This window comes from Convolutriloba macropyga, chromosome 8 (assembly GCF_964194025.1).
Source record: "Convolutriloba macropyga chromosome 8, txConMacr16.3, whole genome shotgun sequence".
Classification (NCBI taxonomy): domain Eukaryota; kingdom Metazoa; phylum Xenacoelomorpha; order Acoela; family Convolutidae; genus Convolutriloba; species Convolutriloba macropyga.
Genome location: NC_134475.1, coordinates 14,788,554 through 14,813,362, shown reverse-complemented (window position 1 = coordinate 14,813,362; position 24,809 = coordinate 14,788,554). Strand labels below are relative to the sequence as shown.

At 33.9% G+C, this 24,809-nt stretch overlaps 1 protein-coding gene across 2 annotated transcripts; it reads left to right on the top strand.

Moving 5' to 3' along the window:
* The first annotated feature begins 1,096 nt into the window (after nucleotides 1-1,096).
* On the top strand, nucleotides 1,097-23,734 carry LOC142344499 (innexin unc-9-like). 2 transcript variants are annotated; one of them, XM_075396191.1, is made up of 7 exons: nucleotides 1,097-1,561; nucleotides 10,069-10,251; nucleotides 11,570-11,760; nucleotides 16,672-16,942; nucleotides 17,719-18,006; nucleotides 19,635-19,759; nucleotides 23,121-23,734. In XM_075396191.1, exons 1-7 carry the CDS (start codon nucleotides 1,447-1,449, stop codon nucleotides 23,214-23,216), a joined length of 1,269 nt encoding a protein of 422 aa, XP_075252306.1. In that variant the 5' UTR covers nucleotides 1,097-1,446; the 3' UTR covers nucleotides 23,217-23,734. The 2 variants fall into 2 exon arrangements, with proteins under 2 accessions (XP_075252306.1, XP_075252307.1); XM_075396192.1 differs by having other exon boundaries at nucleotides 1,099-1,561; nucleotides 23,127-23,734.
* The last annotated feature ends 1,075 nt before the right edge of the window (nucleotides 23,735-24,809 follow it).

Sequence of the window (24,809 nt, the reverse complement as noted above, 5' to 3'; positions counted from 1 at the left end):
ATGGGCCAATATTGACTGAACAAAATAAACCCATTTTAGTATAGAAATCCCCCCCACGAGTGGGGTCGGAACAATTGTTTTTGTGGCAAAAGCCTTTTAGCTTGCTTTTACGTCATAGTTTATAACTTGGTTGGTTAAATCGTGAGCTAAATCTACTCCAATTACAGACCATCACCTCCGACTGACTCTAATATCAGTGTTGCAAGTAAAATTGTTACATCCTGTTCTTAACTATGGAAACGTAGAGCCAAATTATTTTCAATATTTTTTTGTTTTTCATTACAAAAATTTTTTTGGTTCAATGGTTATAATTTTTATGGTTAATAATAGTGGTAAATAATTGTTATTGTTTAACTTTTATGGTTCATTTCATGTTTTGAATCCAAAAAAAACAATGATAGATTTTTTCCGACGGCTTCGTTTCACTGTATACTGGCAGTAGTTTTATATGAAGTTGGATAACTTAATCAGATGGCATATTGTAATCCGTTTTCTATTTCAGACAATAAAAACAACAGTTAACTAGACAGGTTGTATTTGATGACTTTGTAATTGCAATTTGGTTGTTAATATTCAATTCGAAATAGAAAACTATAGTCTGGCATTAATTGCAGTCAAATGATTATCCAGAACCGGAATTCAAATCAAAATCAGTATAAAATATTAATGGGTCAAATCTGCTCTCTGGCAGGCTTAAGCAATAAATGTTTTTTTTTTCAATTGAATACTGAATTAATTATTATTTAGCATTTTCGGGGGTCATATTTCCAAAATGTCATTATTATACTCAATAATAATTATTCTTAGTGTTCAGTATTTTTGAACAATTCCTAATATTCGATTTTAATTCAACTAAGCATAGTTTCTGGGCTCGTTATCGTTATCGATCCCTCAAGAAAACTATATCACCATTAGGTCATAATGACGTTGATGGGGGGAGGGCTGGGACATAACGGGTGGGGGGAATAATGGGTGGCTTTTTTAACACTTTTTTGGGCGAGGGGGTCTTTAGTACCACCGATTTGGGTTGACTATAAAATAAAAGACCCAATTTCTGAGTGAAAGAGACCTATGTAGATATACATTCGAACTGCATGACACCGGAGCATAAATTACTACTCCAAATCTTAAATCTTTAACTCTCAATATATTATTTAAATGACTGAATTTACTCAATTGTACCAATTCGAAAGACAAGAATTCTTTGTAAACTTGACCATTTCTCCAATAATGATTACACGAGATCGAAATATTGGACATACTTCATAACATAAACTATCTGTTATCTTAATCAAGCAGAAACGACTTACAGAACTGAATCTTAACAAAATTCTTCGTTAAGTTTTGCTTCACGTTCAACTTAGTTACTAAATTTGCTTTCGGTTGTTTTGTTAACGTGGTTGATAATTATACATCAGAGACAGTTATTAAACTATAGCTGTCGAAATGTTTCATATTTCGAGGGGTTTCAGGGGTGATTTGTGTGACCGAATGGTCTCTTTTTACACCCCGTGCTTGTTAATTTTTGCTTCCGCAGTTGTTTTTTCAACTCAATATTTTGGTGAGTACAATATTAAAAAAAACAATAAATCAAAAATAAATGATGTTTCTGTCTCATTTTCGAAAAAAAACAGAAGCAAATAATATTGACAAGCGAGTTAAGAAAGATTGTTCATATTTGTTTGCATAAAAAACGAGAGGTCAAAAATACTGGCATATCAGAAAAAAAACAAAATTAATGCGTTTTGAAATATTTGTATTTACAACTATGGGGAGTCTATTGGCTGCCGTTTTTTATTTCTTCCCCTGTTAGTGGAAGGGTGGATACTATAAGCTCAAATGGATTTTTTTAGTTAGTCAATTGTAAGTTTTAGCCGATTGATGATTTTACCCTGTCGATTTGTAAATATTATCGTTACAAAAAACAAGCGCCTGCATAGAATATTCGACCATATTCTGCTCTTTCAAGTTTGTTTTTGTGTCTTTCTTATTATACCCCCCCCCCCCCCAGCCTAGTGGTCATATAATATATACTTTCTTTCTACTCATGATTATTATAATTGCGTGGGGTAAGGGGTTGGGTGGATATAATGGGAAATACCCTTGAATTTTTGTAGAGTTTATAGTTGTGTTCAGTTCCGAAGCGCCAAATTTGACCAGTTTAAACCAATTTGGAATATTGTGACAATTTCATTTGTTGTTTCCTCCAAATTTAACGCAATCTGATATTTTGAGAATATAGAGTATAAATTCAGTCAAAACTTTAGGAAAAAGGATTGTCCGGTTGTTTGAAAGCATGAAGGTCTGCATCTTTATTAGATTTAGACATCCAGCCTCATTATCGCCTAACTAGGTAATAAAAAATGTTAAAAAATGGAAAAAATGCGAGTTTCCACAAGTAGCAAAAAGTTTCCATATAACTTTTAATTTTGCTTGAATTCCTTAAGCCTAACTTCCTTCATCCTACTTTTTACAGCTTGAAAGACCAGAGTGGCACTGCTTAAGAAAATTTTGGTCATCTATATTATTCTTAAACAACTTATCATTTCCTGTGATAACTACGTTTTATGGCTTCACTGTGTTTGGCTGACCGCTTACAGATTTACATTATTTGATTTGTATACGCAGGTGATTCCGAATATGTCATCCAGAAAACAAAAAAATTGCCCGATGAAACAAAAACTGAATTCGAAAGATTTAAATTAGCATTGTTTATGATTTCAACGGTCAGAGCCTTCCAATATTTATATCCACAATTTTAAAAACCAAAAGAAACGCTTAATGAAATTACCAATTATAAAATTTTCGAAAAAAACAATTTGTTGAAAAAGTCCAGAACATGTTATCTGTGGTTATCAACAATTTGCCTATAACTAACACTATCGCCAGCATATCAACTATTAACTGCTATATACTCAGAAATAATTGAAGCAAAAAAAATGATTGCAAAAAAATTCCTGAAACTTTATATATACATTTTTGATGTTTGCAATTTTCTAGTTGCTTTTCTTCAATGATATAGCTGTCAACTGCAAATACTAGATAGAGTCTTAAGTAACTCCATCAGAGCCGTTGGGAGCATTCGTAAACAAGAAAATGAACTAATTCTTGCAACCTTGGAGAAACAATGACGCCTTTCATTGATAAGGTTGGAGGCAACATAAACAACCAATTCAATGAACGGCTGAGATTAGGTAACAAGTAGACAGAAAACAGGAGAAAGAGCAAAAATTGAAAATAAATTTATACGTTTTAAAACAAATGTAAAGAAAATCGTTAGTTCTTAACTGAAATTACTGGACAAGCTCCTTTTTTACGTCAATAAATGGAACCATTGAGATCTATCATTATCTAAAATTTGTCATAAGAGTACAAAAAAAGTGAGAGGTAAATCTAAAAATCAAATATTCATTTAAAATTCGGGAGAAAACGCTGTCAAAGTCAATGAAACCATCTGCCATTCAAAACTATTGTATAAGATTACCTGTTTTTGTCATCAAAACCAATGGAAGCGTCATTATTTGGCAGTATGATACGAAAACCAAGAAAAAATAAACACAGTTTTGTTCAAAATTTTAAAAAATTATTACTGATTAATCACAAAAGAAATATGAAACAACAAAACAAATATGACACAACAAAACGTTAAAGACTTATGAAAACTCTACATAACGGAGTCACAACACCACTAATAGAGAAAAACTAAAAATTTCAAAAAATTTTTCCCTAAAAAATTGAAACTGTTTTCACATTAAGGGCTATGTTGCAAATTGTCAGAATTAATAGAAAACAATTTGTTGAAAAAGTCCACAACATGTTATCTGTGGTTATCAACAAGGTGCATATAACTAACACTACCACCAGCATATCAACTATTAACTCCTCCAAACTCAGAAATATTTGAAACAAAAAAAATCGCTAGCAAAAAAAGTCCTGAAATTTTATATATACATTGTTGAGGTTTGCAAGTTTCCAGTTGCGTTTCTTCGATGATATAGCTTCAATGCAAAAAATTCATGACCAGAGGTTTTAGATGTCACTTAAAAGAACATTTTTTAATTTTAAAAAATTTGCTGTTGCACGTCTGGCATTTGATTATTATTTTCTCGTACAGAAATTTGCAAAAAAAAGCGTCACTCTCAAATTAGTTATGAATCAGTTCCATTTCCGTAATTTTTCCTAAATTTTCCAATTAAAACATGAAACAAAAAGCAGGCAGCAAAAAGTCTTGTAAAAAATGGCGATTGGAAATTTTCATTGGCAAATAATTTTGGCTGAAAACAGAAACTATTGGAAAAATGTCATCAAAGATGTTGAAAATTTAGGGGCCATTGAATTGAAAGTTTCTACTTGAAAACATTTAATAGGATAAATTTGTTTGAAGTTCAAAAAATAAGATAGTTATCGCTCCAGAAGTATTTTATTTAAAATTTGATTATTTCCAGTAGTGCAGACGATCAATTAGAAGAAACGCTTTGCTTTTGGGGAACTGTTCAACGACACACAAACTGAATAAAGACTTCATTGGCGGTTCGTCTGCAGACCTCAAAATAATTGGAAACAAGGAGCCCCGGTAAAATGCGCACACAAAAAAATGTTGTGATCCCGTTCATATTTCTGACATAAATGTGTACTAAATGGGAAAGAGAAACAAAACTTTCAAATATACTCGTGGTATTCGAGACTAATTGATTAATGAGTAATTTGTCTTAAAAGCAAACGGATTAATGAAAGAATTGCTGCCGCAAAGAAACCTGGTATTAACAAAACTTCAAGACAAGACAAGCCACAAAAACAACGAAACAACAGTTCCCGTCTCTCTCAAAATGTTTTGATTTTGAAATTCATAATACATCAGATAAAATCTAAACTAAAAACTCAACTGTTATTTCACCTCAAAGCAGAGGCGACCTTACCTTTATAAGACGTTGTAACAAATCAAGAAAAAATAAAAAGAGACAAAGTCACCCATCGGCTGTCAACTGCAAATACTAGATAGACTCCTATGTATCTCCACCAGAGCCGTTGGAAGCATTCGTCAGCGAGAAAATGAACTAATTTTTGCAACCTTTGAGAATCAATGATGCCTTTCACTGATAAGGTTGGGAGATATGATAAACAACCAAATTCAAAGAACAGTCCTTGCTGAGATTAGGTAACAAGTAAACAGAAAAAAGGTGAAAGAGCAAAAATTGAAAAAAAAATTTTACGTTTGAAAACAATTAAAATGTAAAGAAAACCGTTAGTTCTTAACTAAAATTACTGGACAGACTCCCTTTTTACTTCAATATATGGAACCATTGAGATCTCCCAATATCTAGAATTTGTCATAAGACTACAAAAGAAAGTGAGATGTACAACTAAAAATCAAGTGTTCATTTAAAGTTCTGGAGAGAACTGTGTCAAAATCATTGAAACCATCTGCTATTCAAAACTATTGTATAATATTAAATGTTTTTGTCACCAAAACTAATGGAAGCGTCATAATGTTGCAGTGCGATACGAAAACCAAAAAAGAAACACAGTTTTCGTCAAACTTTTTAAAAAAATATTACTGATTACTCACAAAACAAATATGAAACACTTCATGATTTTTTAAGGCAAACAATTTCAAAAGTTCTAAAAAGACTAAAATTTCAAATAAAATCAATTGAAAGGAAAATCAATTTCATGGGAGGCCAATTTTACCTCAAATTGGTGGACACTAACTCTTAAAACAACAATGAGTACAGACAAAACTCAAAACTCCACAAACAATGTTACAAAAGACAATGTTGAATTTTTAAAAACCATAAGCTATCAATTGAAGAGATTGTGACTGCTTAATTGAAGTTTTTGTACCATCGATGAACCCTCGTTTCAAAGTGACTACGCGTAAAAGACAACCAAAAAAACCACAACCAAATGTTCTGTATCAAAAGTTTGAAAAAATTCTGAAAACACATAGTTTCGTAGCCACAAAACCATCAGCGCTGCAACATAAAAACCAAACAAAAAATTGTTTGCGCTGCCAAAAGTGGATGTGAGTTGTCAAAGAGACTAAGATACAAGATGTCGAAAAGAAAAAAAAACAGAAAGGGCAGAGTTCAAAAGGTCGATAAAAACTTTCGACAAAACTATTTCAATGTCATTAACACCATTAGCAACCAACTGAAACAGCAAAAAACGATTATTTGTGGCTCCAGAGAAGCCACTGAGAACTGTCATTATCCAGAATGTGATAGCACTGCAAAAAAATAAAAGTACAAGCAAAACAAAAATTTCACTCGCAAGAAAACGGTTTCGAAGCCATTAAAATCAGACGCTGTTCACATTAGAAGTTTTATCTGTACATATGAGTGTTCTTCTAAAACTATTGTGACCTGTTATCAAAATGCTAATCGGACAATTTAACAAAAACAACTTCCGAAATTGCAAATGTCGAAAAGTAAAAAAAAATCGGAACACGTGGTATCAGAAACTGAAACCAATAATTAAACGCAATATGGAATAAATTCTCTAAAAACTATACAGTCACTCATCAGAAAGACGATGTGATTTGTGTTTACTGATACTAAGCAACGAGTTGACAGAGTGTCAAAATAATGCAATAGTCAAGATTAATCTGACTTTTCTTAAAGCAAATGGATTCTAATACATAAGTGTAACTAGATGTCAACTGAAAGCATTATACAGGTTCAATTTTATTTTTAATGACGCCAGCTGGATCTTTTTTGAGAAAACAAAAAGGACAACAATTGCGGTCATATTTTATGAAGAATATAACAAAAAAAATGGGGCCACATTTTGACAAAATTGGGGTTTCGTAGTTGTTGAATTTTAGTTGGAGACATTTCTGGTCTGTAATAAACAAAAAATATTATCCTTTTGATTATTACAGATTAATTAGTTTTCAAAAAAGACATTGCCTCAGTGAAAACTTAATATCTTCTGAATCGCAAAAATAACGAAGAGACCAAAACAAGCCTGGATAATGCGACGCGCTCCGTAATAACAGCTAATTATTCCATTGGTAACCAAAACAGATACTTTGGAAACAAAATGTCATTACATCAAAATGGAAAGACTCATTTTGCATAATCATTGTTTTAAGATAGGAAGAAAAACCCGGCAATATTTTTATTCCAGAACACTCTTAGAAATTGGAAGCGGAACGAGCCTTCTTTTGTGTTGATTCAAACTTCTGTCAGCAGTTTGAGGCCTGTACTTCCAGAACATTTGGAAAAAACATGGCCGAAGAAAAATTTGGGGCCATGTTTGATGGAAATTATGAATATTTAAGCTAATTTTGTCAGATCGAAAGAGTCAGAAAACCTCCTCTGGCTCTTTAGGCGAAAGCAATGGCATTATCATTCACAACATTAACCAATTTTAGCAAAACTAACGATAATTGAGCAAAAGTTCCCGGAAATGTGTACAAAAACAACGGATATCATTCCAATATTCACAAATATTTGAACCTCTATAACTGCCTAGAGAAACGAAATTAAAAATATTTTTATTCCTTACTCGCGTTACGGGCTTTCTAATGATACAAATCACAACTCTCTACGATGAATATATCAATCGGCCAAAATTAATTGAATAAAAAATAAGAAAAACCCATTTGAGTATATAATTCCTCCCACACTAAATTGGGTTCGGAACAAATGGTCAAGATGCTGCGTTTCTCATTGCTACAAAACTTCTAAGCTTCATGAAGAAAAAAAATCGCATCCTGATAATAAATTAGTTGAAACACAAAGGATGAAAAACAAGGTAAGTAAAAACCAATGCAAAATTTCCATGAGCTCAGTTCAGGTTTTTAGATTTCACCGTTCAATCCTTTTTCTACGCGCACAAGAGTCTGCCTGGTCAACATAATTGACAAAAAATTATTTTAGTTTTACTCTACTCTATCCTGTCGCTATTTTTTTTGATTCCATCTCATCTTAATCTTAGATGGTCATTGAGTGCTATTCAAAAAACAAAATTTGAAAACCATTCTACGGAACCCATACCATGCCACTTATATTGATCGGTTAGTAACACTATCTGTTGAAACGAAAAACTAATGGATCTTTGCGTTTAAAATGAACACGAACCTTTAAGACAGCAGAGCTAAGCATGAGATCAAAATAAGCAAAAATAATCAAAAGACCGAAAACAGAACAAAAGATTTAGAAAATTGAAACAATTCTTTTGCCTCGTTAACCGTTGTTTTTGAAGAGGAATTCTTTAAAATTGTCTTTATGGATTTTAGTATTTGACATTGATGCCTTAATCTGATATTACATGTAGGTTTGTGTCCCTCCAAAAATTGACAAAGTTATCTATTCAAAAAGTGGGATTAGAAGTAGGGTCTCCATTTTTTTCAAGCTTGAGGAAAATTAGCTTCCAAGCTTTTCAATTTATAAATAGAATGCTTGAACATGTAGTTTATTTGAAATATATGCCCGTAAGCAATTTTTTCTGTGAAATTGTATAGGTTACTCTCCCTGCACACGTATCTGTGCAAAGAATTTTCGGATATTTTCTGTTTGTCAACCCCCCCCCCCCCCCCCAATACGTTATGCGCCCCCCAGTTACAGAGCACGTTGCATTACATAATAAATCATTATGTAAAAATATGGCACGTGCGTCGGGGGGGTGTAAATAATATGCGCCCACTAAGTTGGGGAGGGGGGGGGGGGGACAAACGGAAAAGATCCGAAATTTCGAAAAGACCTAGAGTGCACTGTGATTAGATAGATGGGCATTGAGTGCATTGTTGGTTTAAAAGATATTACAATTACCTGTAAAAATGAGAATTCATACGCTAAACACGAATCGGATCTTTTCCGTTTGTGCCCCCCCCCCAGCTTAGTGCGCGCGTATTATTTGCACCCCCAGACGCGCGTGCCATATTTTTACATAATGGTTTACTATGTAATGGCACGTGCTCTGTAACTGGGAGGCGCATAACGTACTGGGGGGGGGGGGGCACAAACGGAAAAGATCCCACGAATCTTTGGCTACAATGAATGCTTGCATAAGTTGAAACAGCCACTGGAACCGAAAAAATGGTAGATATCACCAAAGTTCTCAGGGCGTCTTCGCAAAAATTGAAAAAAGAGTGAAAATTGTGTCACAAAAGTAATTTACTTCATTAGATATGCTGAAAAGAGCAAAATACAAAGGCAAGTAGTGGCAATTTCGAGCACTGAAAAACTCTCATGCGTGCGAAAAACGGAGACTCAAAAACTATTGGCTAATTCTCTGTGAATTAAAAAATGTATTCTAAATGTCCAATTCCCGCTGTTGACATTTATGTTTTTGTTGCTTTCCCATACCGTTTTCATTGTCGGCTTTTCCTAACTTCGAGGCTTCTTTGACGCCGGCTTAGTTGTAGCTAATTTGAATGTACGTCATATTTCTTATTGTGGACGTTGCATTTTCATCAGTACCCATGCTTGATAAGTGGTGCCTAAACCGAGGCTCTCCAGATTTGCCTCATTATTTGACCGGAATTCCAAACTGTAACCTATTATCAGGCCAATTCAATGCCCATTTAGAATTAAATATTTAAAATTACATAAAACACTATGTACTATGTACTTATGTGACATTTCATTCACGCTTTCATCTTTGCCGCCTCTGAGAATTTATTACCATATAAGGGAAATGAGAATCTTTCTCTTAAATGATATGAACAGAAAATAGTAGAAAATGGAGATTAAGGCAAATATGTGATCATTGACAGCTATTTTGGTCGAAGAATCCGACATCCCTAATTGTGCCACTATATACATAGCAATATACCGTATGGTATATCCCATTTTGAGGTGCAATTCGGAAGTGACCTCTGATCAGGCCATCCCAGACCAAAGTGTCCAATGATCAGACGGAAGTGCGCTCAAAACACAGTGTGCGCTCGAAGTTATCTCTGATCAGACCTTGCCAGACGGGAATGACCTCTGATCAGACCGAAATAGACCATTGTCCAGACGATTGTGCGTCCATGGCCTAGACCAAACCCATGAATTTTTGCGCTATTATCAGACAACAACCCAGTGTGTCAATAGCGATGAAAATGTTGTGTTGTTTCAGGAGAACCATTGACGTGTTTCACTCCAGCTCAGTTGCCCGATACTCAAGCGAAGTACATGCATGACATGTGTTGGCAGGCGGACTCTTATTACGCCCCTTTAGCTGGGCCAGATGAGACAATTCGAAGCCGGGAGATCTCTTCCAACTTGATGAGATACAGCTGGATGGTACTACTTACTGCAGGTACAAAAAACAACACAATCATGTCCGAGTCAAGGCAAGCCAGCCTGTTTTGGCTTATTTTCTACATTTTTAGACATTTTAACGCTTACCAGACATGGCCAATACTTGGATTTGGATTTGAAAGTCTCGGCCAAATCTTGGATTTCCTGGCCAAGATGTGCATAAAACTGACAAGTGAAGTGCAAAAAATGACATAATCATAGCTCTGAATCAGTACTGAAACTCGACTTGAATTTAGACTTAAACGGTAATGAAATTTACAGTTAGGTACACATTCACCGGGAAAGGATCATTACATAGCAAATAGATACCTTTGCTGCTCGAGTACAAATACTTTCCCATTCACAACTCTTTTAGGCCAAAAACAAGGTGATAACTTAAATGCCTAATTGGCAACTAACTGTAAAAGGGAGCCTGAACTTTTACTTATTGAAGATTTAAAACACAAGTTGCTGGCAAGCATTTATGTATACCCTGACATGTAAAAATTTGCCATCCAAATTAGGGTCTTTGTAATTCATAACAAAATTCTCCAGTGGAAAATAGTGACAGTTCTACAAGGAGCTATTTGCCAAGTAATGTTTAGATGAATTGTGGTCAAAATTGTCATTTTCACCCAAAAGCTTCCGTATTTATAGTGCTGACTGAAATAATTCACCAGGTACGTCAGAATTCGTAGTTTTGCTTCTTAGTTTGGAAGTCGAGCTTCTTGTAGTTTTCAGCGTTCCCGGGTTGACCAAACTTACAAATCATAAAAAATACCGTTATGGTCCATAACAGTCCATGAAAAATTCCGTTCTACGAACTTGCTATTATTTGTAAGTTTCCATAATGGTCCGTTTTATGGTTGGTAAGTTTATATAAGAATTATCAAGGCCGCAGTTTATATTTGAATTGTTGCAATTATGGCCCGTTTTGTGGTTGGTAAGTTACCATTATGACCTCAACGATAATTATGACTTCAACCTCGGTCGAACACAAATTGATGAGGTGCCCGGGCAAAATTTGTATGTCCAGACCATCCCAGACCAAAACTGAATCTGTCCAGATTTTCGTGCGCTGAGAAATTTTTGAAGGTGTCGTGCGTTAACAACCGTTTATGGCGAAACCGTTCTTTGGGCAGTTTTTTTCTTCTGGAACCTAAATCTTTGCAATATGTCAACCAAGATTGTTCCAGAATTTCTGACAAAGCTATATTACAATTAACACATTATCTTTGCTCAAAAATGAGAAAAAAATTGGAAAATTTATTGCAAACGGATAGCTATTATAATGAAAAAAATTAGTTGAATAGTAAAAAGAATTCTTCCTTTTTCAGCGCTCCTTTTCTATCTCCCGTTTGCTGAGTGGAAATCATTCAGCCGCTTTCTGGGTCTGAACTTGGACACTCTGGCAAACACTGTGCTCAACCCTGTGGCCTCTACCAGTGAACAATGCTTTGACAAAGTAGTCGCGCTCTCCGCTAATCAGATGGAAAACTACCTGGACCACAACCGGAAAAAATCTGCGGTTTGTTGAAAATAATTTAGACTTAAGCTGCTTTCAGATTTGAGTTTCAAAATGTTGCTGATTAGAAAGAAGGCGCTTGCAGTGATGTTGCTTTATCAACAAACAAATCTTTTGAACTCATGCATCGGATTCAAATTAATGTTAGGCGATGGTATAAGATCATAATAAAGGAATGACTTGAGACAAAAACGAATAAATTCAGACGCAATAAATTTCATCGATTTAACTCGTTTCGTATGTTTAAAGATTTTCAATACTGAGGAATACAGTGATTTTTAAAAAATTATGCTTAAGTGTTTTTATGAACAAACGCAAGTTGTCAATAAGTATTTAAATGACATAAAAAAAAGAGAAATGAAAAAAAATTTTAAAAAAAATGCACTCAAGCTTTTTTCTGTCATTTTTCTTATAATATTTAGGTTGAAAGGCTAAGGGCCACTTTGCTTCCACGGATTTTCAAAGCCCAAACTTTACTATATCAAATTTTAATTCAATTTGCTAATGAACCGAATACTAAGATTGAAAGAACTTGAAACCTTTTCGTCAAAACTTCAAAGTTCAATTTCTTCAATTTCTCAAATTTTTACAATTCAAGTTTATATGCATAAAATTTTAAGGAATTCATCCAAGCACAAACTCTCTATAGTAAACAAAACTTTAGAATACTTCCCGAAGATATAATTATGTTGACAGCCAGTTCGTTCCGTTTTTTGTATCTCACCGTATTTTGTCGTCATTACGCACAGGTGGCTTCTACTGATTGCACTTTATTCCAACTAACTAATTAAAAATGAAACATCATTGAAATTGCGAGGTGGCTGTAAAAAAACCATTGTAATAAAAAAAACTATGTTTCTCTTGATACTAGTTGTGAACAAGGCGGCTCGGTAATGTGCAATGGCACATAAGGTTCCGACCCCGCCCATCCACAATTTTGTGGATGGGCGACCAAATGAGGAACAGATAGAAAAACCCAAAAATTATTTTTTGCGAATCCCAAAAAAGCCCAAGTCTTTTTCAAAAAATTCCGTATGAACGATAAGATAACCTCCAAAACAAATAACTCAGTGGAGTAAAAATTGATGCATTAGATTGCTGTAATATGTCAATATTAAGAGAGCGAGTCAAAACGAACAGCAAAATCAAACAACAACAACAACAAACATTAATTATATCAAAAAATTTATGTCCCTCTTAAAAACTAAATTTAATAACAAAGTCAACATACCGTCAGATAAACCTGAAACTAAACAAAAATAACTTAAAAATCACCACAAAACATATGCGACCAGTCCATAGAAAGGTTGGGTAATAATTATACAAAAAAGAACAAAAACAGAAAAGTAAAAAAAATTAACTTTTTTTTTTGAAACAATTAACTTCAAAGTAGTAAATACCATTAGGAATAAATTAATATTACCACAAATTTGCGATTACCACTGCTTCTATAGAAGGGCATTAGGACCTGACCTTATTCATTTTTTAGAGCGGCTAAAAAGAACAACAAAGAACAAACAAAATTTAAATTGAAACTTGCCAGAAAACGCTGTCAAAACCGTCAAGCCAAATTTTGGCACTCAAAATATATTTGATTGCGCCTTCTTCAAACAGTTATAATGTAGTACGTGGCCATTCATTAGTAAGACTAGGTAACAAGTAGACAAAAAAGCGGAGTGCTAAAGTATGTAATACTTTTAATTTTTTTTTCGAAACAAAATTACATTCAATGTCATGAAAGGCATTAATTACAAAAAGAACTATTTAAATATCGTCGTTTTTTCATGAAAAAGAAACCCTCGAGACCTGTAATTATCCAGAATTTTTCTTGCATCTACAAAAAGAACGTCAAATATGACAAAAATCAAATTAATTTAATTTTTTTTTGTGAAAAAGCGGTGTCGAAGCCAGTAAGGTCATAACAAAATCTTTAAAAAAAAGATTTTTGGACACTAATCCCTTTTATTCCCTTGACACCCATAATGTCATATTTGACCTGTAATCAACTAACGAGATTAGGTAACAAAAAGAAACATAAAAAGAACAAAATTGCGAAGTTAAAAAATTATTTTTTAATTTTGGAAAACGATGGGTTTGAAAGTCATAAAAGCCATCAGCTATCTGCTAATATCAGAATATCGGTTTTTCTATTCTTCCATGAAAAGCCAATGAAAGCTATCACTAAACAGGAAATTTCATACGACCGAAACGACAAAGTATAAATGACAGTTAAGACAAAATTAAAAAATTCAATTGATTTCTTCAAGAAAGAGGCGTCGAGGCCATTAAAACGATGATTTATATCTTTCAAGATTTTAATATGTTCAATTGTGTTTTAATTTGAATGCTAATAAGGTGACATGAGAACTGTCAATAATGTGATAATGTGACAAAATTAGAAAACATGAAAAACTGGCAAATATCAAAACAAACAAAAATCTAAAATCTTGTAGTATCAAAGCCAGAAAACAATAATTTCAGGCTTAAAACTGCAACCGAGAATAAATGTTAACTCAGTAGAAAGAAGAAGCAGTCTTTTTTTGCTGACACTAAGCTGGAAGTTGAACAAATTAAGAAAAAAATAGAGGAAAAGTTAATTAAGCCATTATTTATTGAAAAGTCAATTATTTTTAAAAAAAACCACCATAAACTTTCAATTAAAAAACTAAATGAATTAGCCTGGAGCTGTTTCGCAAGCGAATTGGTTGGACCTATCACTCCTGAGCTTTGATTTGATATGTTCTGTTCTTTATTATTAAAAAAAAGTCTTTTTTTAAAAAAAAAAGACCGACTGATTACAACCCGATTTTTTTTTGGATTGTAACAGTCCAAGAATGGCCCAAAACTACCCCTGTTAATACTCATTGTCCGTTAAGAACAATTGATTTTTCAAATGTTGTAGATATAGATAATTTCTGAGTTGAAACTCAAAATAAATTTTGCATTTTTGATAATCAACGAGTAAAGTTAGCAAAAAACGGCAAAGTTTTAACTACAAGGCACTCTCTGCGGACTCTGAAGTAGAAATAGCCCCCCTCTGAGTCTACAAAGATTGTATGAGTGTTGTTTGGGGGTGTACTGTAGGCAAATTTAATCAAAGTGGACTAAAGTAGCTTATTTCGTGCTGTTGTTGATGAAAAAGGCTAAATTTTGAAATGTTTATCCAGATTTTTTGACCAAAAAATTAAATCAAAACAATCAAAAATGCTTGTTCGTCTTCAAAAATGAAATCAACGACACTATTCTTAAAAATTATAACAAATTTTAGCAAAATTGACGAAAATTTAGGCAAAAATTCCGGAAAATGTGAATAAAAACAACGTGAATTCACTCTTCTTTTCTCAGAAGTTTAAGCCTCGATAACTCCCTGTAGAAAACGAAAATTAAAAAAATCTTTTTAATTCCATATTCTACGCTGAACGAGCTTTCTAATGATACCAGTCTCAACTCTCTACGATGAATATATCGAGCGGCGAAAATTCACTGAACAAAAAAAAAAAAAACCCAGTTCAGTATATAGTTCCTCCCCCCTCAAGAGGGTCGGAACAATTAAGAAGACGATTATGAGTTTTGAAAATACACATAGCAGTGTTCACAAGAACATTTAAGTCTGAATTCGTCATCATGTAAATACTAATAAAAATCGGGCATTGAGAAACGGTTTTACATGTTCAAAGAAGTTTTGTTTCCATAAAGCGCAAAAATTTATTGAACCTTGCCTTTTCGGACATTGGCCGCGTAACAATAATGGAAGTTATCTCAAATTTTCGACTTGAAGGACCACATCAATGGACTTTTCTTCCTTCACGAGTTTTATTCAAAATTTTATTTTGCCCTTTGAAACTTTGTGCATTTGTAAGTACTCTCTCAATCTTTTAGTATGTTAAATGGTTTTCTTGCATCTTCGGGCGATTTATTTTTGCGTTGCACTATAGCCTAAAATATCTTTTCGTTTATCAATCGTGGTCACAAATGAAGTAGAGCTTAAAAGTTGAGCGAAAAGAAAGAAAATTTTCACACCTTATTAATTTTAGGCCAGCTTTCTTATCTTATCTAACTGCGTGGGGAGGGTATTATCTTTCAACAGAATCAGCGAATATGAAATTAAAAAAGTTGAGTTATGAGATCTCAATTGATAAAGAAGTTTGAAGTTTGGGCTGTGTTAAAGGATTGAACTGAAATGTGTGGGAATTAAAAAGATGTGCAGAATCTGAAGGGTGGCTAATCTCAACCATACCAAAAGAAAACTATGTCCACCGACATCTGAAGCGCAACAAAACAAAAGGGATCTCAGTATTTCATGAGGCTCCATAATTTACTCGCACTAGAAATTGCTAACAAAATTTGGGAGAATATTAGAATTGTTCTGAAATTTCTCAAAATATGCTTTCTTCCAAGCTGTTGGTTGAACTGACATGGGGCAGAACCTATCCTTTTAGCTGAGGGGGCAGAATCTATCATTTTTGGGCTTCATGAGGGGCCGCCCATAAGAGCCTGTTTGCGCTAACGCAGTCTTTGCGTTCTCAGAAAATTTTCAACAATGAAAAATTAAAGTGCTTCTAATGTCGTGACGATTTGTGCCCCCTCCCCAGTACAGAGCACGTGCGGTTACATTGTAAATTATTGCTACACTGTACGATCATCTGCTTTATCTACATTTACTGGAAAATGGAATTTCATTTTCAACTTTGCCAATTTGGCGCTACTAAGCGTGATCCCCCCACCCACTAAAAGTACGCTATGCAACTCTGAATTACAGAACACGTGTCATTACATAGTACATCATTATGTATAAACATAGCATATATGCTTGGGGTGCAAATAATATGCACCCACTAATGTGTGGGGGAGCACAAACGGAAAAGATCCGAATTTTTGTGGCCAGTAACGTGTCTTAACAAACTAATGTTTCAGGGTTGTCCGTTGTCTCTGTGTGGTCTGAAATGTCGGGCATTGATTGCAGTGAGCTACATGTTTCTGAAACTAAACTACGTCATCATAATCGCACTAGTTACTCTCCTATTCACGATAGCAATTGATTGGTCCTTTCCGTACATTGGAATAAGTTTCATCCTGAACTATCTGGATATATACTTCTCCGGCTTGACATCGGAGCTGCAGCAGTACATTCCGGAGTCAATGAGTAACGTTGTTCTTTGTGATGTAAACATTCGCGAACTGGGAAGTTAGTAAAACATTCAACAAATACCCCATAGTTGTTTTCGACGAAAACTGATGAAAACAGCTATTTAATAAGCTTATTTTACAAGGGCGTGTGTTCGTTCTGGATGCGATGGTAATATAATGTAGTCGGGTGATTATAACAATTATCTTCATTGGAAAACATCATAAAAATGATTTGCCGGATTTCTCGAATTTTTAGCCTTTCAACAATTAAGTCTAATTTAGTCCAATTTAGTCTTATTCAAATTCCCCCCACTTTCCTTTTGCGTTTTTCCCGGTAGCCTCAAAACTTTATATTACAGCAACCAATAAGTATTTATAAGCATCCATTATTTTTTCTGAAATTTTTTAAAACGAAGATTGGTCGTGGTTATACTGAGCACAGTAGATGAGATGCAAATCATTGAGAAAAAAATAAACATTTAGTGTGTAAAATAAACATTTTACAATTCTTTTGAATTTTAAGACAACTGCCCAAGGGACACTTGACGACTTTAGATCATAGAAGAGATTTTGAAGTACCTCCTTGTAGTGTTTTTATTGGTGTTCGCCCAATTTCCACATAACTTCAGGATTTTTGCCTAATGGCTATCAAAATTCTGTCTGCCTAATCGAGTTTTCTCTTAATATCAAATTACCCCAATTAACTCATATTAGCGGGTGCGTTCATTGCAATTTCCACTAAACAAGCTGGTCGAGCAGCGCCTCTTCATAAGTCGAGGTCTAAACTTCGGAGCCCATATGTGGAACAAGCTCCATTTTTCTGGTTTTTTTCAGATGTTAAAGCGTATACAATCCAGTGCATTCTCAACAATGTCTATCTGGTTGACAAACTGCTGGTCTTTGTCTGGTTTTGGTTCCTTCTTCTCACTCTTTTCTCAGTCTTCAATTTCTTCTGCTGGATCTGCAAACTGGCCTGTTGTTCATTCCAGACCGGTTACGTCATCAACGAGTCTCCTGGTCTGAGGTCGAGTGAGTTCATGGAAGATGTTATGAAACTGGACGGGCGATTTGTTCTCAAGGTCTTTTCTGCGTCCACCGATCCAGTTATCATCGCAGAAATTGGTAGGTTGAGATTTGCAGAAGACTTTAAACTATATAACTATATAATAGCTAGAGATTTGATCTTTAAATTTAATTTATATACCTTCAAAACATTGTTCCTATTTGGGACATTGTCCTAAAAAACATCAGAAACGGGCATTTTTGACCGATACATTTTGGGAAAAGTATATCAAAGCCCTTGTTTTCTTTTAGTATGATCGTTTCTGCCCTTTTTCAAACGCAGAAAAAATCCTATTAATAAGAAAAGGGGCAAAAACGACCATTCTGTGGTATAAAAAAACTGGACGGGCGATGTTTACTCATGTTTACTCATTAAATGCATCCTATTCACCCAACTGGAGGGGAGTAAGGGTTTCTTTTGTCACTAAATGAGAGGTGACCATAACCGATTGTGTGGTTATGTGAGCGGAAAGACTTGTATAAACCAATTAGATTTATGTTACAAAACTCTCCAAAATGCGATAGATACCAATTGATGAAGAACGGGAAATGCCCAAAGGAGTGATATGCTGCCCAATGACTTTGACTAATTATTTGCTTGATTACCCAAGATTCAATTGTCCAACTAAGATATATACCATAAAAAAACAATTGCTTTTCCTAAAAAATTAGAAAATGCTCATCAAAACCCTCATTAGTGATTGCTCTTGATAAATATTTTTTAAAGGAAATGATGGTATTTGTATAATATCATGCACGCAGCTGAACAAACAGTCTACAGTGAATTTACCTGGGACTCTTATCCCTTGTAAATTTTAACCCCCCCAAAAAAATTGATTTTTTTATTCCCTGTGATGATATAGATGAATTGTAATAGAAAGTCGCACCTGTCATTACGCTACGTTCAAATGATTGAGCCTCAAAACGTTTACTTTTTTGGGTTTGTGGGGTCTGTTCTGTTGTGGATAATAGTTACAACACATCGTCACATTTTCTCAATTTACGTACGACATAACGTTGCAAATGATGTATTTTGTAAATGTTAGCCTTTCCAGTCTTTTTGTGGACAGCAGTGTAAATAATTAGTCACATTTTTTCACTTCACTTAACTGTTTTTTTTTGTGCATCAGCGACAAAAAGCCGGTGTCAATTTCTTATTCGTGCTCATGGATATTATAACCATTATCTGCATTTCTGAGCATTGAATTCTTCACAAAACTCTTCAATTACCCTAAAACCTTATGACTTTGGATCAAATTTAGTAATAATCTTAATCCCAATTCTTAAATTTTTCTTTTGGGGGTGATATTGGCAGCTTCAAAACCTCTAAATGATTTCTTCATTCGTCGGGCATGGATAACAGTTAAAAACTCGTGTCACTCGTGCTTGCTCAAAAAATGAATGTGAACAAATGTGACAGAAGTTTTCAATTTTGAAGCAAATCTGAACAAGTTTTACTTTCTGTCGCTTTTATCCGAACTTGCTTTCTATTCTAACCTGAAGAACATGGTTTTGAATAAAACTGCGACCTTTTCGAGTAAAATTACTTGATCAGATGAATTATATGCAACGTAAAGGTCAGTATTTCTCACCACGAAAAATTGAAATTACAAATATCACTATTATTAGATCACAATTAAGCATTTTTTTCACATCTAAAATGAAAACAAAAATTTTGTTGTGTTTAGCGAATGAGATCTACCGCCGTGTGCAAAAACGAGAGGAGGAGATAGAGTCCCGTGTTCATGTCGTCTTCCCCCCTCCCCAACTACGTCCTTCGGGTGCAGTCGGGGCAAATGGAAGCAACTACAAGGTAAATCCATTGATAATTTAGAAATCCCGAAAACAGAATAGATCCCAATATTGGGCATAGAAAATTTATAATATAAAACGAACATGTGCTAATGTAACAGTCAGTACCATACATTAAAAAGGCTGCCAAAAGGCTGCCAGAAAACAGTTTTATTTGGAAAGTACACAACCAAACTTTTAAATTCAATTTAAAGATTCTGAAGCTGCTTTTGTGATGTAAATTTGCTTGAAACATAACATAGCCGGATAGATCCAGAAAGTGCTGCTGAAAGTACCTTTTCATCCCCACTTCTCATGCGGAAGACCTTTTGAACTTCAATTAAAACAAGGCGACTTGGTAATGTGCAATTGCACATAAGGCTCCGACCCCGCTCATCCACAATTTTGGCATGATTGTCAACCAAATGAGGAACATAGAAAAACCCAAAAATTCAAGTAGTTTTTTTAAAAAAAATTGGTGTATGAACAAAAATATAGCCTCCAAAGCAAATAACTCAGTGGTGGAGTGAATAATGGTAAATTAGATTGATGAGAAGTACAAATTTTAAGAAAGCGAGTCAAGACGAACAGCAAAATCAAACAACAACAACAACAATAATTTATTACATCAAAAATTTCTTGTCCGTTTTAAAAAACAAAAATTAATAACAAAGTCAAAAAAGCGTCAGACAAAACAGATATTAAACAACAATAACAATAATAACTTTAATTCACCAGAATAGATATGGGACTACTCAATAAAAGAGCTTGGTAACAATTAGACTATAAAGAACAAAAACAGTAAAGTTGTAAAATTCGCTTATTTTTTTTAAAACAATTAATTTTAAAGTAATGAAAACCGTTAGAAATCAACTGCAATATCCCATAGGTGTACGAGCACAAATGCTTTGATATAAGGAATTAAGAACTGCCGGTATTTAATTTTTTATGCGGTTACAAAAAGAACAACAAAAAGACAACAAACAAAAAATCAATTAATGCTTGGCAGAAAACGCTTTCGAAACCGTAAAGCCATACTATGGCCATCAAAATTTGTTCGATTGCACTTTTTGCGAGCATCGATAAATGATTATTTGACCTCTCATTAAAGCAGCTAGGTAACAGGCAGAAAAAAATAAAAAAAACTGAAAAATTAAGTAACACTTGTTTTTTTTTTCGAAAAAAATATTTCCAAAGACATGAATGCCATTAATTACAAATTGAAATAATTAAAAATGTTCCTTTATTCTTTCAAAGCCCTTGCGAATTGCAATTATCCAGAACATGTCTTACGTCTACAAAAGAACGTCAAACATGGCAAAATCAAAAAATTAATTTACTTTTTCTTCTGAGGAACGTGTCGAAGCCAGTAAAGTCATAACGAATTCTCCTAAAACATTAGATTGTGTGACACCAATACCTTTTGTAACTTTCCTTTGACAACAATAATGTCATATATAGCTTGTTATTATCGAGATCAGATCACAAACAGACATTAAAAGGAGCAAAATTGCGAAGTCACAAAGTTTTTTTTTTAAAATTTATAAAACAATTGTTTTCAGAGTCATGAAAGCCACCAGCTATCTACTAATATCAGAATATCGGATCATGTATTCTTCCATGAATACGATTAAAAAGACAAGTTATAAAGGACAGTTAAAGACAAAATTTTAAAAATTCAAATAAATTCTTCGAGAAAGTAGTATCGAAGCCGTTAAAATCATAATCTATATCGTCAAAGATTTTAATATTGTCAACTGTGCCTTGTTTTGAAAGCCAGTATTGTGACACACAGACTGTCAATAACGTGATAATGTGACAAATCTAGAAAAAGAGAAAAACGGGCAAAAACCTAAAAATTTTTCAAAAAAAGTTGAAATCAAGTAATATCAAAGCCCGAAAACCATAATTTATTGCGTAAGACCGCATTAAAAATTGAATTTAATTTCAATAAAAAGAAGAAAGGTTCTTTCATTGCTGACACCAAATTAAGAGAAAAGTTGAGACAAAGTCCAATAAGTCATTATTTATCTAAAAACCAAATACTTTAAAAAGTCAAAACGACCATAAGCTTTCAATTAATCAACTAGACACAACAATGTGGAGTTTTTTAGGAATGCAATTGGATCTATCATTAGTGAGCTTTGGTTTGAAATGTTCTTTTTTTTAAAATTAATGTACCAAAGATCGAATTTTTTAGTAAAACAGAACGACTGATTACAATCCGAAATATTTTTGGATTATACCAGTCCAAGATTGATCCAGAACCAGCCCTAATAATGCTGTCTGTCCATAACGAACTCTTAATTACTCGAATGTTCTAGATATTGATATTTTGTTAGTTAAAAACTCAAAAATGGATGCTGTGTTTTTGATAATCAACGAATAAATTTAACAAAAAAGCGCAAAGTTTTAATTACAGAGCACTTTCAACGGAATTTGAATTAGAAAAAACCCCATGAGTCTAAAAAGACTGTGTTAGTGGTGTTTGGGTCTGTAGTTCCTGTAGATCTAATCAAACTGGACTAAAGAAACTTATTTCGTGCTATTTTTGATGAAAGATTCGTAACTTTGAAACATTTAGCCAGAATTTCTGACAAAAAATTAATCAAAAAACCTACAATAAAGTTTTTGGTCTTTACAAACAAAAATCAACAACACTTTAAAAAAACAAATTTTAGCAAAATTGGCAAAAATTTTTTCAAAAATTCCGGAAAATGTGAATAAAATCTTACCCGAATTCACTCTATTTTCTCAAAATTTAAACCTCGATAACTCCCTGTAAAAAACGAAAATTAAAAATATCTTTTTAATTCCATATTCTACGCTGGACAAGCTTTCTGATTATACCAGTCTCAACTCTCTACGATGAGTATATCGATCGACCAATATTGACTGAACAAAAAAAACCCATTTGAGTATATAGTTCCTTCCCCCTCAAGAGGGGTCGGAACAAATATCGAGGATGTTTTATTTATCAACTTCTCTCAGCAAGCTGCAACAGCTTTTGACAGTGCGTTTTGAGGTTTCTTTCGAATCTCCTGTATATACAAAAGGAACCAGATTAGCTCCAGCAGTGTGCTTATAAAATAAAGTGATTTTGATTTGTTTGTTGCAATCTTAGATTTTAAGATATTTGAAGCAAAAATGATCAAAAAATTGCTTCTTCTAAAAATTTTGAAGAAAATGTTTTGCCATTACAAACTAGCCGCCTATCAACTTGGGATGGAGATTAAGTTCCTCAAAACATACCTTAAAACAAGTATACCTGAACTAAAAATAAGATTACTAAGGAACTGATTGGTTGTTGCTTCAATTTATTGAAAAATCTGTTCCTCGGATTACACTTTTCGATTGGCACGTTATGCATATTCTGACATAAGTTTCAGCCTCCAACATCATTCCGGTATTCACCAGCTGCAGTCGGGGTGGAGAGCTACGAGATGCAGACCGACCATCAGGGCTCATCGGAACATTGATGCAATTTAGATCTGTTTCCTCCTCCTCAAACCCCCTATCCCAAATGATCAAAATCTTTGTTACCATTACACCGTGTGAACAAACTATACCCCACTTGATCTTGCACCAAGAATGGGATGCAAGTCCTATTAAAAATTGGAAATAGCAATTTCAATTGCTAAATAACAAACATTCTAGTTTAATGATGATTGACTATTTGAGCTGATTTTAGCGTGCTGGTTTTTCCATGCCACTTTTTGGCCGAGCATGGTTTTTCATAAGTGAAGGGCTAAACTTGGGTAATATCAATTATAGATGATTGCCTTCTACCGAGGTGTTGGAGGAAACAGTTGTAACGATTAAATCAAACTTTAAAAATTCTAACAAGCCAAACTCAATTTGTCTGATCTGATCACTACCAAGATCAGTATGGCTTTCTTTTCTTTGATTACAATTTAAAACTAAATTTGATATGCTCTCGGTTTCTTCCGATTATTCCCAAAAGTATAGAGGGTGTAGCGTTGAAAACCACACCCAACCCCCCCCCCCCCCCACCACCACCAAGCGAACTTATAAATTTGCAATAATTCTAGCGGGCCTTAATTTAATACATGTAGGGATTCTATCCTATAGACTATAATAGAAATGAGCCCAATTTTCAAGAAATCGAACACCTGAACTCACTTTGTGCTTCCTATAATTATTAGAATATCTGTAGTCAATTGGTTCTGCTTTTTATAAACTATCCACCTACTAATTCAAATTTGTGCACTAGTAGCATTAATTAATCTTTTCATTTGAAGTATATTTTCAACAAGGAGGCTCGGTAATGTGCGTTCGCACATTAAGTTCCGACCCAGCTCATCTACATTTTTCACTTAATTGTCTACCAAATGAGGAAGAGATAAAAAAAATAACATATCAACATATCGTTCAACAAACTACAAAAAAGAATAAACAATCTACTCTAGAGGGCTGTCTATGAGACCTGTGGCTACCATAATATGACTACCAGAAAAGACGGCAACAAAAATCAAATAGTTGCAAATATTAATTGCGACCAAAACTCCTTGTCCATTTTTTAAAAATTACTAAAAACCAAATCAAAATGGCATCAGATAAAACTCATACATAGAAGGTTAACCAGCACTTTTTTGGAACAACATATGGGAACTTTCCTCAATGCAACCCGGCAACAAGTCGACTAGAAATGAGCAAAAAGGCGTAAAGTTTATTAAAACATTGCTTTTTTTTAAAAAAAAAGATATAAATTCGAACTGATTAGAAACATTGTGCATCAAATGAAATCATTGAGAGATTCTTTTATACTTCAATAGAGAGAGCCTTTTATTATCCAGGATATGTCATAAAACTACAAAAGAAACGACAAGTACAGGCAAAAACTAAATTTTTGCACGAGAAATTATGCATGAAAACGATGTCCACCCAATCAGTTAAATATTCAGCTGATCACTAAAAACAAAAAAAATCTTTGTTTGCATTTTTTGAAGGTAACAAAATTTGTAAATCAGTTGACGCCCATTATTGTGATACTGTGAAAAGAGAACAAAAACCTACAAAGAGGCAGATATGCAAAAATCACGAAAATTGTT